The following is a 15,321-nucleotide window of genomic DNA, read 5'->3' as shown; positions in this document are numbered from 1 at the left end:
AGCATCCCAGGAAAGAAGAACGAAGTGGGAGGATTAACACTCCCTGACTTTAAAACCTGTTGTAAAGCCACAGTGGTCAAAACAGCATGGTACTGGCACAAAGATAGGAGCACTGACCAATGGAATTGAATCAAGAGTGCAGAAATAGACCACCAAATCTATGGTCAACTGATTTTTGACAAGGCCCCCAAATCCTCTGAACTGGGACAAAACAGTCTTTTCAATAATTAGGCATGGAAGAACTGGGTATCAATAGCCAAAAGAATGGAAGAGGACCCCTATCTTACACCCTACACAAAAATTAACTCAGAGTGATCAAACACCTAAATATAAGAACTAGCACCATAAAGCTTCTAGAAGAAAATGTAGGGAAATATCTTCAAGACCTAGTAATAGGCGGTACCTTCCTTAATTTTACACCTAAAGCACAAGCAACAAAAGAAAAAAATAGATAAATGGGAACGCCTCAAAATCAAATGCTTCTGCACCTCAAAAGACTATCAAAAAAAGCAAAGAGGCAGCCAACTAAATGTGGGAAAATATTTGGATATCACATATTGGACAAAGGTTTGATTTCCTGTATATATAAAGAAATTATACAACTCAACAACAAAAGAACAAACAACCCGATTATAAAATGGGCTAAAGACATGAATAGGCGTTTTTCTGAACGCAAATACAGATGGTTCAAAAGCACATGAAGAGAAGTTCATTTTCATTGGCTATAAGGGAATGCAAGTCAAGACTACAATGAGATACCACCTCACACCTATAAGAATGGCTGCTATTAAACAAATAGGAAACTATAAATGCTAGAGAGGATGTGGAGAAACTGGGACACTTATGCACTACTGTTGGGAATGTATAATGGTGCAGTCACTATGGAAGACTGGCGGTGCCTTAGGAAACTAAATATCAACTTGCCCTATGACCCAGTGATGGCACTACTTGATATATACTCAGAAGAGCTGAAAGCAATGACATAAACAGACATTTGCACATCGATGTTCATAGCAGCATTATTCACAATTGCCAAAAGATGGAAACAAACCAAATGACCATCAACAGACAACTGGATTAACCAAATGTGGTATATACATATGTTGGAATATGATGCAGCAGTAAGACAAAACGACATCCTGAAGCACATGACAAGATAGATGAGTCTTGAGGACATAATGCTGAGTGAAATCAGTCAGATATAAAAGGATAAGATACTGTATGATTTCACCTTTATAACCAGCATGAAGGTATAATCAGAGGCTTATAATACAGAATATAGGGGACTTAGAGATACACAGAAACTAGAGATGGGTGAACTGTTAGCCAACGAGGATGAACTCCAATGTAAGGGAACAGATAGGAGTGAAGGTGGTTCTCTAGTGGGTCTAGAAGCAATACTACCATATTGAAGATGAACAAGATTGAAAGGGGTTGTATAGACCTACGTATTCCATTGATTAACACTAGAAATATGAATTAGTTCTCGCAAGAATTACTTCATAGATATGATTCTTGTACAAAGTATGTTTAAGTTCAGGGTACAGGGGGAAAACTGCTATTGCATGCTTTGAACTATGTTTAAAGGAAACCATCAGCACTGCCACTGCAATAGCACAGGTATATAATGGGGGGAGGGACAAGAGTTAAGAGGAGGTTTAGATTTCCTATTGGTTTTCTTTCCCTTGGGATCAATGAAATTATCTAAAATTGAGACTGTTGATGGACTGTGGACTTTAAGCCCAATACATGACGTCCGATGAATGCAGGTGGCTGAAGGATGCACTGATGGAGAAGTAGATTGGCGAACGATGGTGTATACTTATGAACGAAGGTTGTGCTGCTACAAAAAGGAACAAAGTCGTGAAGCATGCAACGATGTGAATGAACATGTGGGACACTTGGTGAGACAAAATAAGCCAGAAACAAAAGAACAACAATGGTATGGTCACCTTTAGAAAATGCTTATAAGAAAACAGGGCCCTAGAATGTAAGCTTTTAGAGCAGACACATTAAGTCCGGAGTGGTGGTTAGTATTTCTGGAATTTGAGAGGCTGTTTTATATATATATAACCTGATATTTAGAGATAAGAACTAAGCCAAGCAGGTTGGGGTTAAAGTAATTCAGAACATAGGGGTAAGGAAGACAGTGTCTATAGTTCAGAAACACACATACTCTTTGAGACCAAAGGAAGAAAGGTTTATTTGGTCTGGAACTGAAATTTTCTGTAGTGCATAATCTAATTCAACCCATCTGTATAGCTGATTTGAACCACTGAAACACAGGAAGCACTGAATAAAAAAGAGGTTCTTTAATTCTGTATAGATTGTTGTAATGCCTGAATACATCCTAGAGTATATTAAGCAGATAATCAAAAGTACTGGCAAAGTCCCCTGAGGGATGGGAGAAAGAAAATGGAACTATTAAACCTTACCATAAGGAATCCCCTGATACCGTGTTAAACTTTAGGGACACCCAAATCAATAGGCCATGCCCTCAATCATGAGGCTTACTTTTGTGAAGCTTATGTAGGTAGCAGAGAAGCTTAGACTACCTACAGGCATGCCTAAGAGTTATTTTTGGAGGACTTCTTTTGTTGTTCAGATGTGGCCTCACTCTCTCTAAGCTCAACTCTGCAAGTGAAATCACTGCTCTTCCCCCTACATGGGACATGACATCCAGGGGTGAAAGTCTCCCTGGCGACATGGGAGATGACTCCCAGAGATGAATCCAGACCTGGTACCGTGGGAGCACCAATTCCACCCTGACCAAAACAGGGAAAAAGAAGTATAATTAATAAAGTATCAGTGGCAGAGAGACTTCAAATAGAGTCGAGAGGCTACTCTGGAGGATGCTCTTATGCAAGCTTCAGTTAGACCTTGCTACCTATCATAACCTGCCAACCCCAACCAGGACGATTCCAGCCAATCCTAAAGAACACCTAGAGCAATATATAAGATTCCACAAGGGTTCCATGCACTAGAGTAACTTTCCAGAAACCTACGATCTCCAGATGGGTCCCTGGTACAGATAAGTCCTGAAACCTAGCTCAGCCTCTACAGAACATCAGATAGTTCCATCTCCCTATCCCATATTTGTGACAGACCCTTTCAATATGAAAAATTTACAATTGCCACAGCCCAAACACCTCTAAAGAGAGGGATGCAAAGATCAAAGGTGATGGTGGAGTTACACAGAGAAGATAAGATTTAACAAATGAATATGAATGCTGAATCATTAAATTGATATCTCTTTTAGTTTCCAGTATTTTCAAACCACTAGAAGTAAAAACCCAAAATTGTGGAATTGTAATCATGTCAAACTCTGAAATATGTTCTACAACTAAGTGTGGTCCTTTGCCTTGAAATTTATAGCTTTTTTGTATATGTGTTATCTTTCAGAAAAAAAGAAGGAAAAGAAGTTGATTGTGATGATAAAAAAAATATTTAAGTTCTCTAGTCTCTTATAATCTGGAGCAGCTAGAAGGAAAAATATGAGAGGCTCATGTGGGTGCCCATGACAAACTGTGGGATCTGTCCAGTATCTACTTGATGAAGAGTGCTTTGAAAACTATTGCTTTTTTATTTGCTTTGTATAGATGTTATACTATACAATAAAAAAAGTTAAAAGTAAAAAAAAAAAAAGAATTAAAAAAAATTATTCTTGGTGAAAATCCTTAATTTGAGTATGTACATTTGTTTAAAACTGAATTTAAAAATTTTTGTTTTTAGTATATGGACATTAAAGAAATGAAAATTCACAGTAAAAGGTATTCCTGTCTGAAATTCAACAAAATGTTGATTGCAGTTACAATATATTTATTTCTGCATCAGTTTATTAGCATAACAGAGTAACTTTTGAATTACCTAGGGATTTTCAGAATAGGGAAAAGTATTAGATAAAGAATCCTTCTGGAGTGATAAAATGTAACTACACTAAAATATAATGCAAAAGGAAAAGATTCTTTCACATGAGAGACATTCTCTGTATATTTTAGTATGAATAGAAGCCCTTGATAGATCACATCTACTGAAATATTAGTACCTTTATATTTTCCCTTTATCTGTACTTTCTAAGTTCAGAGTATAAAGTACTTTTTTTAGTGAATAAATGTTTCTACACAGTAAAATACAAAAGAACTAACCTTTATTGCAGCTTCTCTCAAAGCTTCCAATCGCTGCCTGCTACTTTCTTTCATGTTTACAACATCTTTGTAATCTCCCTGCAGGGCTCTTTGGAGTCCATGGATAGCTTGAAAGACTGAATTTTCACTTTCATTCAGCTCCTTTTGGAAAATTTCAAATGTGTGCACCTGAAACAGTTTCTCTTCATCAGACAGCCCAGTGTCTTTTTCCACTGCTTTGATCGCATTTTTCAGTTTGTTAAGAACCACATTCTTTTGGCGAAGAAGCCCAGAAAGCTTTTTACAGTTATCTAGGACCCAGTGCTTTCTCTGAGTGAAAGCTGCTCCTTTTCCTCGATATAACTTGATTGCATGTTTTGCTACCTCTTCATGTTCTGCAGCATTTGCTAACAAATGAAGTAATGAAAGCAACATCCAGAGATGATTTTTTTTTAATATCTTCATGATCCAGGTATAGAGGACAGAACAAAGCAGTCCAAAGATTTCCACTATTCTGAACTTGCATTTTAGATACACATTTTCAGCTGAAAAACAGATTCACTGTCAGATACAATTAAACAAAAATCCATTACTATTGAATTTAATGATTATATCCAGAAAACTACCACCTTTTTGAAGGAATGTTATTTTTCTAAGATTAACGTTAACATCAGAATTATTTATTGCATGTATAATAAGAGCAAATACTAAATATTAAAGTGCCTCATATGGTGCCTAGAAAGGGTTAAGATTAAAGGACAGTTAAATATGAATTTAATGACATTTTTTTTTTTTTTTGATATGGGCAGGCACTGAGAATCAAACCTGGGTCTCCAGCATGGCAGGCAAGAATTCTACCACTGAGACACCGTTGCACCACCCTAATGATAATTTTTTAAATAGAAAATTTAGCCTCATATATCTACTGAATCTACCATGTGCAAAAGACTGCCATGCCCATTACAAAAACCAATTCTATTGAAGAGGGTCCATATATTAATTATAAGCAGATACCATGAATTTTCTAATTCATGAATAAGTGACCCTCCTAGGAGAAAATATGTCACTAGGGGTTAATGTTTATTATCATTCTAAAGATAAAATCTTCTGCGCTACTATCAGCTTCTACCATTCTGCTTGTTTTTCAAAATCATTTGGAATTTTTTGAAATTTCAAAAATCAATCTATAAATAAGTGCTAATAAGATATCAAGGATAGGGAAAAAAATCCATAAAAATACAGCAAACGATAGTTTTTTAGAGCTTTATTAAATGTTCAAATACTTACTATCAACCAAATTCAGGTTCCTCCTTTTTCTCTCTAGAAAGATCTAAAACAATATATATTCATTTATCCTGGCAAATTGAGCATCACCAAGAAACTACTTTCTAAAAATTATTTTTTTGATGAATGAGGATGTTTTCAACAGGAGATAAAGCATTGAAGATTTCAATGCAATAATGGAAACTCTAGCAGTGGCATAAAGATTATCATGAACAGAGGGCAAGAATGAACCCCCCAGGGAACAGCATTATTAAGGAGCAGGTAGAAGGAGTAATATGCAAAAGTAACCAAGGAAGAATGATCCTGGAGGTAGGAAAATAGAGACTGAGGAATGGAGAAGTAATAAATGTGAGAGATCAAGTAAAATAAGCTCTAAAAAATATCCAGTGAATTTAGCAATTAGGGAGATCACTGGCCACAAGCAGTTATATCAAAAGAGAAACCAAAATAGAAATCTATCATTTACACAGGATTCATAATTTAAAAGAAATAATAAAACATTAAACATTCTTAATAGCTGTATCCAATGACCATGATGATATCTTCAGTTTCCAAAAATTCCAACTCAACCTTCATATATTTTAATATTTCCCCACTTGAGGATCTGCTTTAAAAAATATATCTATACTTCGATTTCATAGCTAATTACAATTCTAATGAATTTAGTAATCTGGTTTCTTAGACCAAATCAGATTAGATACAGTAAAAAGAAAAGATGTGGCATTTCTAGAGAGAGCATTCTGACAAACCAAGAAATGACTGCCAACAGAAAGAGGAGATAAAATAGACCTTATGAAAAACAGAAGGGCTCACCAAGCTTAGAAATCTGGGATACTTAATGGGGGACTACACTGATCTACACACGTCAATAGATTTTGATAATAAAACTGTATTAGAGGACAGGAAGATAAAACCCAAAGTCAACCAAGACAAGACTATATTCTGCTTGGTATTCTTGTTTAAAAGTCAGGAAAGTGTTCAATTTCAACACATTTTTAGACATTTTGGTTTCTAAAGGGATAAATTAATGTTAAATAAAGAATTACTTACCTAGAACAATTCACTTCCTAAATAGATAAAAGGAGAATGTGTTGCTGATTTACTCAACTTTACAACTTTAAGTACATATTACCAACCTTGAAAATAAATAAATGACTGATCATTTCATAACACCTAGCAATACAGTTGACCTGTTATTTTAATGACTCATTCAATTGCTAGCTTTCTCATGATCCAAGAAAGAGAAAATTCAATTGCTACTTTAATAGTGTATAATTTTAGTATTTCTAGAACCAAGACAAAATTTGAGATACTTCATTTATGCTTCCCACTTTCCCTAAAAGATCTCAAAAAATGATCCTTTTATGGATTTGATACCTCATAAAAACAACTTGCAACTCACTTTGTATATGAGCAACAGCTCTCTATGTTCATTGCTGGTTTCTTCCTCAGATTCTTGAAACTAATTACCCATACTATCCCACACTCCCTAAGGGAGCTATTAATTCTTATGAGAAATTTTTGAGGATTTTAGTTTTAGTTATTTTACACTGAAATATATTCATAACATGAACATGGAATTTTCTTTATAGACACTTAAAAAAAGATTCATCCTTTTTTAATAAACTCATGTTCATTTAATTTTACCTCCAAATTTAGCAATAAAATCTCATGGGCTATTAAATTACAGCATATTTTTCCCTGAGTAAATTAGGAAACACTCTGGGCTTCAATTTCAGTTTGTGATTGTTGCCTTTACTTGTATTAAAAAACACTCTGGGGCAGGCCACGGTGGCTCAGCAGGTAAGAATGCTTGCCTGCCAAGCCCGAGGACCTGGGTTCCGTAACCCATATATTGAACTGCTGATACACATAATCTGGACTGATCTCAAAAGGAATTACATTGTGTGAAAAGCCAAACTTAAAAGTTTACATACTATATGATTCCAGTTATATAATTTCTTTAAAGGACAAAACTATAAAGATGAAGAACAGATTAGTAGTTGACAGGGTTTATAGAAAAGGAGAGGGAGGGAGGTGGCTGTTACTATAAAAGGCAGATCCTTGTGGTCTGTTTTCAGACTATGGTGATGGTCACACAAATCTGTACATGTGTTAAAATAAAAGCATGTAAAACTGGTGAAATCTAAAAAAGGTTGGTGGATTGTATCAATGTCAATTTCCTGACTGTGATATTGGGGAAAACAGGGTAGAAAGAGTCTACCGGACCTCCCTGTATTATTTCTTACAACTACATGAGAATCCAGAATCATCTCAAAATATAAGTAAAAAAAAATGCTATAAAATTGCTAATTGTTTATCATTAAATCCTTATTATGTGTAGAGATCACCATTTACATTGCAGAGTCACAGAAATAATACCCAAGACATTTTTTTATATTTTAAACTAAGAAAACACTAAAACACAGTAAAAAAAATTTTAGAATGCCTCTGCTAGAGTGAGCCCCAAGGTTGATTTTTATTAGAGCAATAGAAAAACCAACACCCTGAGTACAAACCCCCAAAACAGCTTCTATATTATACATATTCCAACATTATTAAAAATATCTCCCCAACAATTCCAATGGTAACAACTCTATCTCCCCTTATTGAACCCATAAAAACTCTAAACTCCTTTGACTTGGGGAGAAAGATTACACATCCATAGGGCCATATCTATTCCCTTTGCTTCACAATGCAATAAACTCTTTCTCCCTTTGAAACCCCAGCAACACAGACTAGCTGTTATGAACAATAGGTAGAGAAACCCATATTTGACTGGTCTCAATTTGGTGACTCTGGTGTGACATGAATGTCAATAAAGAGTAAGGCGTCTGCCTGAACTTCTGGAGCCCCTGCAAAACAGCTAAGCACAGTAACTGGGCCTTTCGTGGCTGCTAGATCCTTTTGGTCCTATGCCAGTTAAACCCTGAAACCCAGAGGTTTAACCCAGTCTCTCCAAGAACGTTCCTCTACCCCAACAGGTCTATGCACCTTTTCACCATGAAGAAGTAGAGGGATAGCCACCCAGCTATCCCTCAAGATCGAGGAATGAACAAAAACAAACGGGAGGAATTATAACAGAGAAATTAAGATTTAACAAATAATTATGATGTCTGAATCATTATATAGATGTCTTTTTCTTACTTTCTAGCATATTGTGGAACAGCCAAAAGGAGATACCTAAAATTACTGAAACCCACTCAAACATAAATTGTAAAAACCTCCTGACTGCCCACCTCCTTGTAAGACTTTATCCCATCCTACAACTTTAGAGTTTCATCATCACAAAGACAACCTCCTAATGTTAATGAAGGAACTTGAATCAACCCAGAACTAGACACCCACTATAGTAACAATGATTATTCAAGCTTAGCTTTAGCTTTGTTCTGCTCCTTTTCATTCGTACATTATAATTGTTTACATTTGTTATTGTTATGGTAACAACTCCATCTCCCCACAATTGAATACATAAAAACCTGAAATTCCTTAGACTTAAGGAGACAAATTTTAGGCCCAAGGCCATATCTGTTCTCCTTGCTTCCCACTGCAAAAAACTCCTTTGCCCTTTGAAAACCCCAGTATCATAAGCTGGCTGTTATGAGCATAGAGCAGAGAATTCCAGGCTTTATCAGTATCAACAGTTTGCTATAGCTCTCTTGACAGCCAACCTACTGCTCCTGGTTCATTCGGTTGAGCCCACTGAACCTTGGTTGTGTGTATGTGTGTTGGGGAACAGGGTACGTTTGCATCACTGATCTGGTACAAAATTTGGCCTGCATGGGCTATAGGCAGGAAAATTCCTGTAGAAAGTAGTGTGGACGCAACAGAAACATGATTGACATATCCAGTATGCAGTTATTTAGCTTTCCACGAAAAAAGGAAAATATAAGGATTATTTTCAGTAAATGGTTTAATACTAGAATTACTCAGATGCCACTAAAATTTCCAATTCAGCATAACATAGTAATTGAGTAGGCAAAAAACAGTCTGTGGAAAAGCCCTAGGAATCTATGAAATAGGGAGGAAATCCTTCAACGGAAATGACATACCTAAATCTACCATGTGGAAGACTTAGGTTAAAAGGCATATTTTAAACTTTAGCAAATTGATTGATGTTAAGTGCTTTTCTTCAAAGTTGAACGAATTTATAACCTGTAAATGCATTCATGGTTGCTAAAAAAATGAAGAATACAATTCACAGATATTATGTTACTCATATCTAATTAGTAAAAGAATTGGAGAATTTTATGAAAGGTAAAGAGGAAGAAAAGAGAAAGAAAATTCTTATGGGCATTAAAAAGCTTCAGAATATTAGTTTATTTATGTAGTGGGGAAGCTAAAACTACCTACAGTTATCCTAAGAGTTACTTTCCCGGGACCTCTTCTGTGGCTCAGATGTGGTGCAACCGAAATCATTTCCCTCCCCTCTATGTGGGGCATGACATCCAGGGGAGATAGTCTCCCTGGCAACATGGGATATGAGTCCCAGGGATGACCTGGGATTGACAATGCCTTCCTAACCAAAAGGGGGAAAAGATTTATAAAAATGAGGTTATCAGTGGCTACTCTTATGCAAGCTTCAGCTAGATACTGATATTTATCACGGTTTGCCAAACCCAACAAAAACCATTCCTGCCAACTCTAAAGAACACCTAGGCTTTATGTGAGATTCTACAAAGGTTCCATACACTAGGATTATTTTCCAGAATCCTATAACCTCCAGATGGGTTCCTAGGCCAGATAAATCCTGAAACCCAGACAGACCTGCTTCTCTAGAACATCAATTAGTTCCAGCCCCCATCCCACATAATCGACAGGCCTTTCCAATATAAAAAAGTTAGAATGGGCATAGCCCAAATACTTTCAAAGACTGGGAGAAAGATCAAAGGAGAAGGTGGATTTATAACAGAAAAGATAGAATTTAACAAATAAATATGACTGTTGAATCATTATATTGATATTTCTTTTAGTCTCCAGTGTCTTGGAGCAGGTAGAAGGAAAAATCCATAGTTGGGGAACTATAACCCATATCAAACTCTGAAATCTGTTTTACAACTAATTGTTACAGTATCCTTTGAAATTTAGAGTTTTTAAAAAATCAACTGATTTTTTAAAAAAAAAGTTTTACAGAATTTAATGTTAAATCAAACCTCTAGAAAACCCAAATATCTCATTAAATAATCCAATCACTGAGATACTTTTTTTGAAAATTGGCAATACAAAGTAAACTGAGAACGCCATTAGGATACTCTGATCCAAAGAGTATTGAGAAAAATATACAAATTTGAAAAAATTTGTTGCTGAGCAACAAATAATTATATGACATAAAAATATGTGAACTTTAGAGTCTTAATAGTGTTCCACAGGGATATTTAAAGTAAACCACTGTGTTTCTTCCTGGTGTATCAGGTTATATATGAGAGCCAAAGACATATATGTGGAGTAAGTTAATTACATGAATTGGGAAGCAAAAGAGATTAGACAAGGTATCTAGCATCCTATTGCTACTATTGTCCTATATTTTTTGGATTTAGGAAAATTATTGGGAAGGTCTAAATTGTACTTCTAAATAAATTACAGCATCATCCTTCAAGTTACATGCCTACATGAAGAATACATGTGCTGCATTTATTGATTCTTTCTTTAATGCCACGAAACCCAAGCTGGGAGATTAAAAGGAAATTACAAATAATTCTTTTCAGCACCATCATAGCAACTGTCAGTAAATATTTTCTCCAATGAAGAGAAATAACCAAATCCTGACAGCTCATCAAGTGTCAATGGAAGATGAAAATCAAACAACCAGCATCGAGTTTCACCCTTCTCTTTCTCAGCCTGACATACTTAGAAGTTGGTTGATAATTCAAAGTAGCAATAATAAGAGGCCCAGAACAAGGAAGTTGGCAGAATATTATTAGCTCTTCTGTTTGACTTAAAATTTATTTGATTAATTACATCAATAAGAATATTACACCTAAGTTAAAAATTCAATCTCAGTTTGGGGAATTTGTTAACTGATCTAGCTACTGAACTGTTTATTCTGGTAACTTTCACAGCTTTATAAGTAAATTTAAATCATGGAATTGTAGGAGATAAGGTTTCCAACGAGCTACCAGCCAATCGAACGATCCTCCCGGCTGTCTGCCGCGTGGTTAAAACACGGAACAGCTCTTCCATCGCAGGGGGTCTTAGAAGGGTGTGTATTAAATTTTCAGTTATAGATAGATACAAATTTACATCTTACCTTTTTACAAGAAATTATAATGGGTGTTAAAAAAAATCTGTCTCCATATACTACGTGGCAAAACACGGAAAACCACCTTAAGATCCAAGTGAGGAGGAAAAATTGCGGTGTGTAGGTTGAGGGAGCTGCAAGTGGCCCGCGTCTGAATTTTTAAAGCCAGTTCTAAGGTTACGCCTGGAGGATGCACCTTGGAAGTGGCCCAGGGAAGGGGCGCCCCCGCAAGCACTTCATAGAGAATGGAAGGTTCCCTGCGTATTTTCTCTCCAAGAGTGTGTTAAGAAGCACTCATTGAATAGGACGAAACCTGCCTCCTCGAACATCCAAGCCGGAGCATCACCGCTCGCCTCCCACCCACTCCCTGAACGCGGGTGGCGAACCTCCTCGGCCGCAGAAACGAGTAGGACCCGAAGCTCAATCCCGGGAAACACTCACCTTAACGGGCGTCGAAACCAGAGTGGCTGAGCAGCGCCGCGCGCGGGCCCCTGATGACAGCCCCAGGGGCGGCGGCGCGTCCCAGGAATTCCGCTCTCCCACGGCAGGAGGCGGAGAAGGATGCAGAGGAGGAAGCGGTGGCGGCTGGTGAGCACCCGACCTGCACAGCGCCAGAGCTCTGCGGGGGGGTCGCAAAGGCGAGGGGACACCCGGCCTTCCACCAGAGAGGGAGGCCGGCCACAGACCTCAGCCCACGCGCAGGCTGCCCGGACATTCCTTCCAAGGTGGCGGGAAACGCCCACCACGAGGACAGGAGTGAGAGGGCGGAGCCCAAGGCCCCGCCGCCTCTCAGGAGCGCCGTCTAGTCGTACGCGCGTCCAGGCCCGCCTCGGTCCCCAAAGAAGAGTCACGGCCCCTTTAAGAGGGCGGGGCGTGCGTGTCCGGGTGGCCAGCGGGCAGGCGATGTGCATGTTGGGAATTGGAGTTCTTTTTACCCAACCTGTCATCACCTTTTTCCAAGATCTCCTCCCAGGGGCGCGTGGCCTGGGAGCCCCAGAGCCTGTGGCCGGACGGACAAGCTCTCGAGGGGCGGGTTGGAGGATATCCCTTCGTCCACACAGAGGAAGACGCCGGGAGGACAGTGAGAGGCTCGCCTTGGGGGCCGGGGCGGGAGGTGACCGGGTGCGCCTGCGCAGAAGCGCCGCCGGGGGCCGGCGAGAAGTTGGGGGAGCGCCCGAGTGAGAATGGTAGGTGGCCCGGTTGGTCCTTGTCGCCGTTTCGGATGTGGCCCAGCACTTTGAACTCTCACAGCCTTTCCTACACACGCGGGTGATTGGGGAGCGGGCAGCGGGGCTTCACAGGCGGGAGCTTTGGCGTCCCAAGGAGGGACGCACGCGAAGGTCAAAGGGAGGGGCCGGCAGGGGCCTGAGCTGAGGCCGCGAGCCCGGGGGCGTTGCCGGGACTCTCTGCTCCTTCCCGAACGCTGGGCTCTTCAGGTACACTCGGCTTCTTGGCGCGCCAGTTCTAGGGGTGGGAGAGACGTGCGTTTCAGAAAAACGGGGATTAACTCCACAAAACTTGTTAACTTGTGCATGCTTCAGCAGTACATACTATAATTGGAACGATACCGAGAAGACTAGCAAGGCCCCTGCGCAAGGATGACACGCAAATTTGTGAAGCGTTCCATATTTCCTTATTTTATGCACGATTTTTCTGTAAAAATCGTGCATAAAACTTCTCTAATAAAAAAAAACCTCGGTAACTCATACCTAATTTTGTTGTGGTAATTAGGTTTGCTTTGCAAGCTGTTGAAGGCAGACACTTGGGCTCTTTTACGTGATTGCTGCTTAATGCCAATTTATGCCTAACGAAGATGCGTTATCCCAAATGGTCGTTCCCTATTCTCCCTCCAAATTGTCCCGCTGTCTTAAGTTTTCAGTTTCCTTTCACCACCTTCAATGAAGACAGTTGAATCAAACAGAAAGTAAGCCTGTGTATTAGTGCATACTAATTCTTATCTGTTTTCAGGGCAGGGGTATAATTGGAATGAGATAGAGAAGTGCAGTAATTTAAAGGAATTCTAGCATTTGATTTTAAAAGCTTGCTTTCTTATTTTTACACAATTATGTATTTATCAAATCTGCTAGATAGTCTTAATTTTTGAAGCAGTCTTATGATAAACTGTTTTATGATTATATGTAGTAAGCACTCGCTCTTTTTGTGTGTAAAATGAGTTTGCGTAATAAAACAACTTTTATGGAGTAGCTGCTCATTCGGTATTTAACAGGAATTTATAGTGTTGGCTGGGTAGTAGGGATGTAGAAAAGACAAGGTCACTAACTTGAGAAATTAGGTCTAGGGGTAGAGACTTAACTAATTAAACCAACTTGCAACATTACAGCTTGACAAGTGCTGTGTTAGTTAGGAACAGCATAGGAGGGAGTATTTATAATGAGCATTCAGCCAAGCCTGGTAAGAGGCGAATCAGGAAAGATTTCCCTGAGGAGGTGACCTCTGAACAGCCTTGATTGGAAATACAAAGCAGTTAAAGTAAACAAGAAGGGGAGGGAAGTTTCAGGCAAAAACAGCATCCTATCCAAAGATGAAGTGGAGAAGATAGCATATTTAGGGAACTGCTAGTAATTCAGTACAACATGGAATTCAGGGTTGAATGGTGAGGACTGCATAAACAGGGCCTTGTGTTCCATGCTAAGGAGTATTGATTTTACCCGGGAGATAATGGGAGCCATTGAAGATTTTTAAGAAGAGGGTAATGATCATTTTTGCATTTTATAGAAAAGCCCTTTGTCAACAGGACAGAAATTAAATTGGAGAGGTGTCAGAATTTGCCAGTAAGGGACACCTGCTAAGAGGCTACTGTAAAAATCTAGGCAAGAAGAGATGAGGGCATGAGCCAAAATGCTGTCTGTAGGAATAAGGGGGTGGGGGTTGGGGAGGGGTTGAGGACTTTGAATGAACTGAAGAGATAAAATCAACAGAAGTATTTGGAAATGGAGAATAAGAGAAAGAAAGGACTCAGGAGTTCCTACCTTGGACATCTGGGTAGATGGTGATATGGAATATGGGAGGAAGGACAGATTTGTGGTGAAGACAATAGAGTGAGTTAAAAATAGAGGGGTCATATATTTGATTGGATATGTAGACCTGGAGCTCAGAAGAGATTTCTGGAAATGTACATCAGTTACTCTGAACTGTAGCAGAAAGTCCTTCATCATTCATCCAGTGAATATATATTTAGAGTTTTCTGTTCGCAAGGAAGGCGGTAGTACAAGGTGCTGAGGATTTGATAATGAACAAAGCATATGTGGTTTGGGTACTCGCAGAGCTGATGTTTTCACAGAGAAGACACGTAACTTCTTTATTACAATTGGGATAAGTCCAAAGGAGGGGTACAGGTTCCATGAAGATGGAACAGGTAAGTGGTGTCAGATACTGTCATAACGAAAGGTTAGTCAAAGTAATTTTTGATCTCACGGTGTGAGCTGAACTCTGAAGAATGAGTAGAAACTAACCAAACATAAAGAGAGGGGCAGCCAGATACGTGTTTTACTCCAGTCAGAAAGAACAGAATGTGCAAAGGTCCTTAGATTTTAGAAGTTGGTACACTCCAGGACCGAAAGACGATCTGTGTGACTAATGAATGCATAAAGAGCCAGGCGAAAGTGGCACCGTATGAAGCTGGTAAGGAAACTAGAGCCAGATTGCACAGGGTCT

General features: G+C 38.8%; 2 protein-coding genes and 1 non-coding gene across 9 annotated transcripts in view; 2 read left to right on the top strand and 1 right to left on the bottom strand.

Moving 5' to 3' along the window:
• SLC9D1 (solute carrier family 9 member D1) overlaps positions 1-12,404 on the bottom strand; it is a 141,140-nt gene extending 128,736 nt beyond the window's left edge. Inside the window, exons 1-2 of the mRNA XM_077158749.1 lie at positions 12,088-12,404; positions 4,146-4,669 (exon numbers count right to left, since the gene is read on the bottom strand). Of these exons, the coding sequence (XP_077014864.1) occupies positions 4,146-4,589 (444 nt within the window). The 5' untranslated portion in view covers positions 4,590-4,669; positions 12,088-12,404. The remainder of the gene's footprint in view (positions 1-4,145; positions 4,670-12,087) is intronic.
• A 193-nt stretch (positions 12,405-12,597) lies between these two features.
• The window catches only part of DCUN1D2 (defective in cullin neddylation 1 domain containing 2), a 43,243-nt gene continuing 40,519 nt past the window's right edge, over positions 12,598-15,321 (top strand). The window contains exon 1 of one of the 7 annotated variants that reach the window (XM_077158754.1): positions 12,598-12,727. Coding sequence is in view for 1 of the 7 variants with exons in the window: in XM_077158750.1 (XP_077014865.1) it covers positions 12,831-12,833 (3 nt within the window). In the remaining 6 variants the exon portion in view is untranslated. Of the gene's footprint in view, positions 12,834-12,956; positions 13,083-15,321 lie in introns of those variants that run through there. The other 6 variants (XM_077158750.1, XM_077158752.1, XM_077158751.1 and 3 more) reach the window with 6 other exon arrangements.
• On the top strand, positions 13,177-13,279 carry LOC143681857 (U6 spliceosomal RNA). The gene has a single exon (XR_013174911.1). It is a non-coding gene; the product is annotated as a U6 spliceosomal RNA (small nuclear RNA).

Source organism: Tamandua tetradactyla, chromosome 4, assembly GCF_023851605.1.
Source record: "Tamandua tetradactyla isolate mTamTet1 chromosome 4, mTamTet1.pri, whole genome shotgun sequence".
In the NCBI taxonomy this organism is placed as follows: Eukaryota; Metazoa; Chordata; class Mammalia; order Pilosa; family Myrmecophagidae; genus Tamandua; species Tamandua tetradactyla.
Note: the sequence above shows the minus strand (reverse complement) of the source record. Positions and strands in the feature narration are given on the sequence as shown.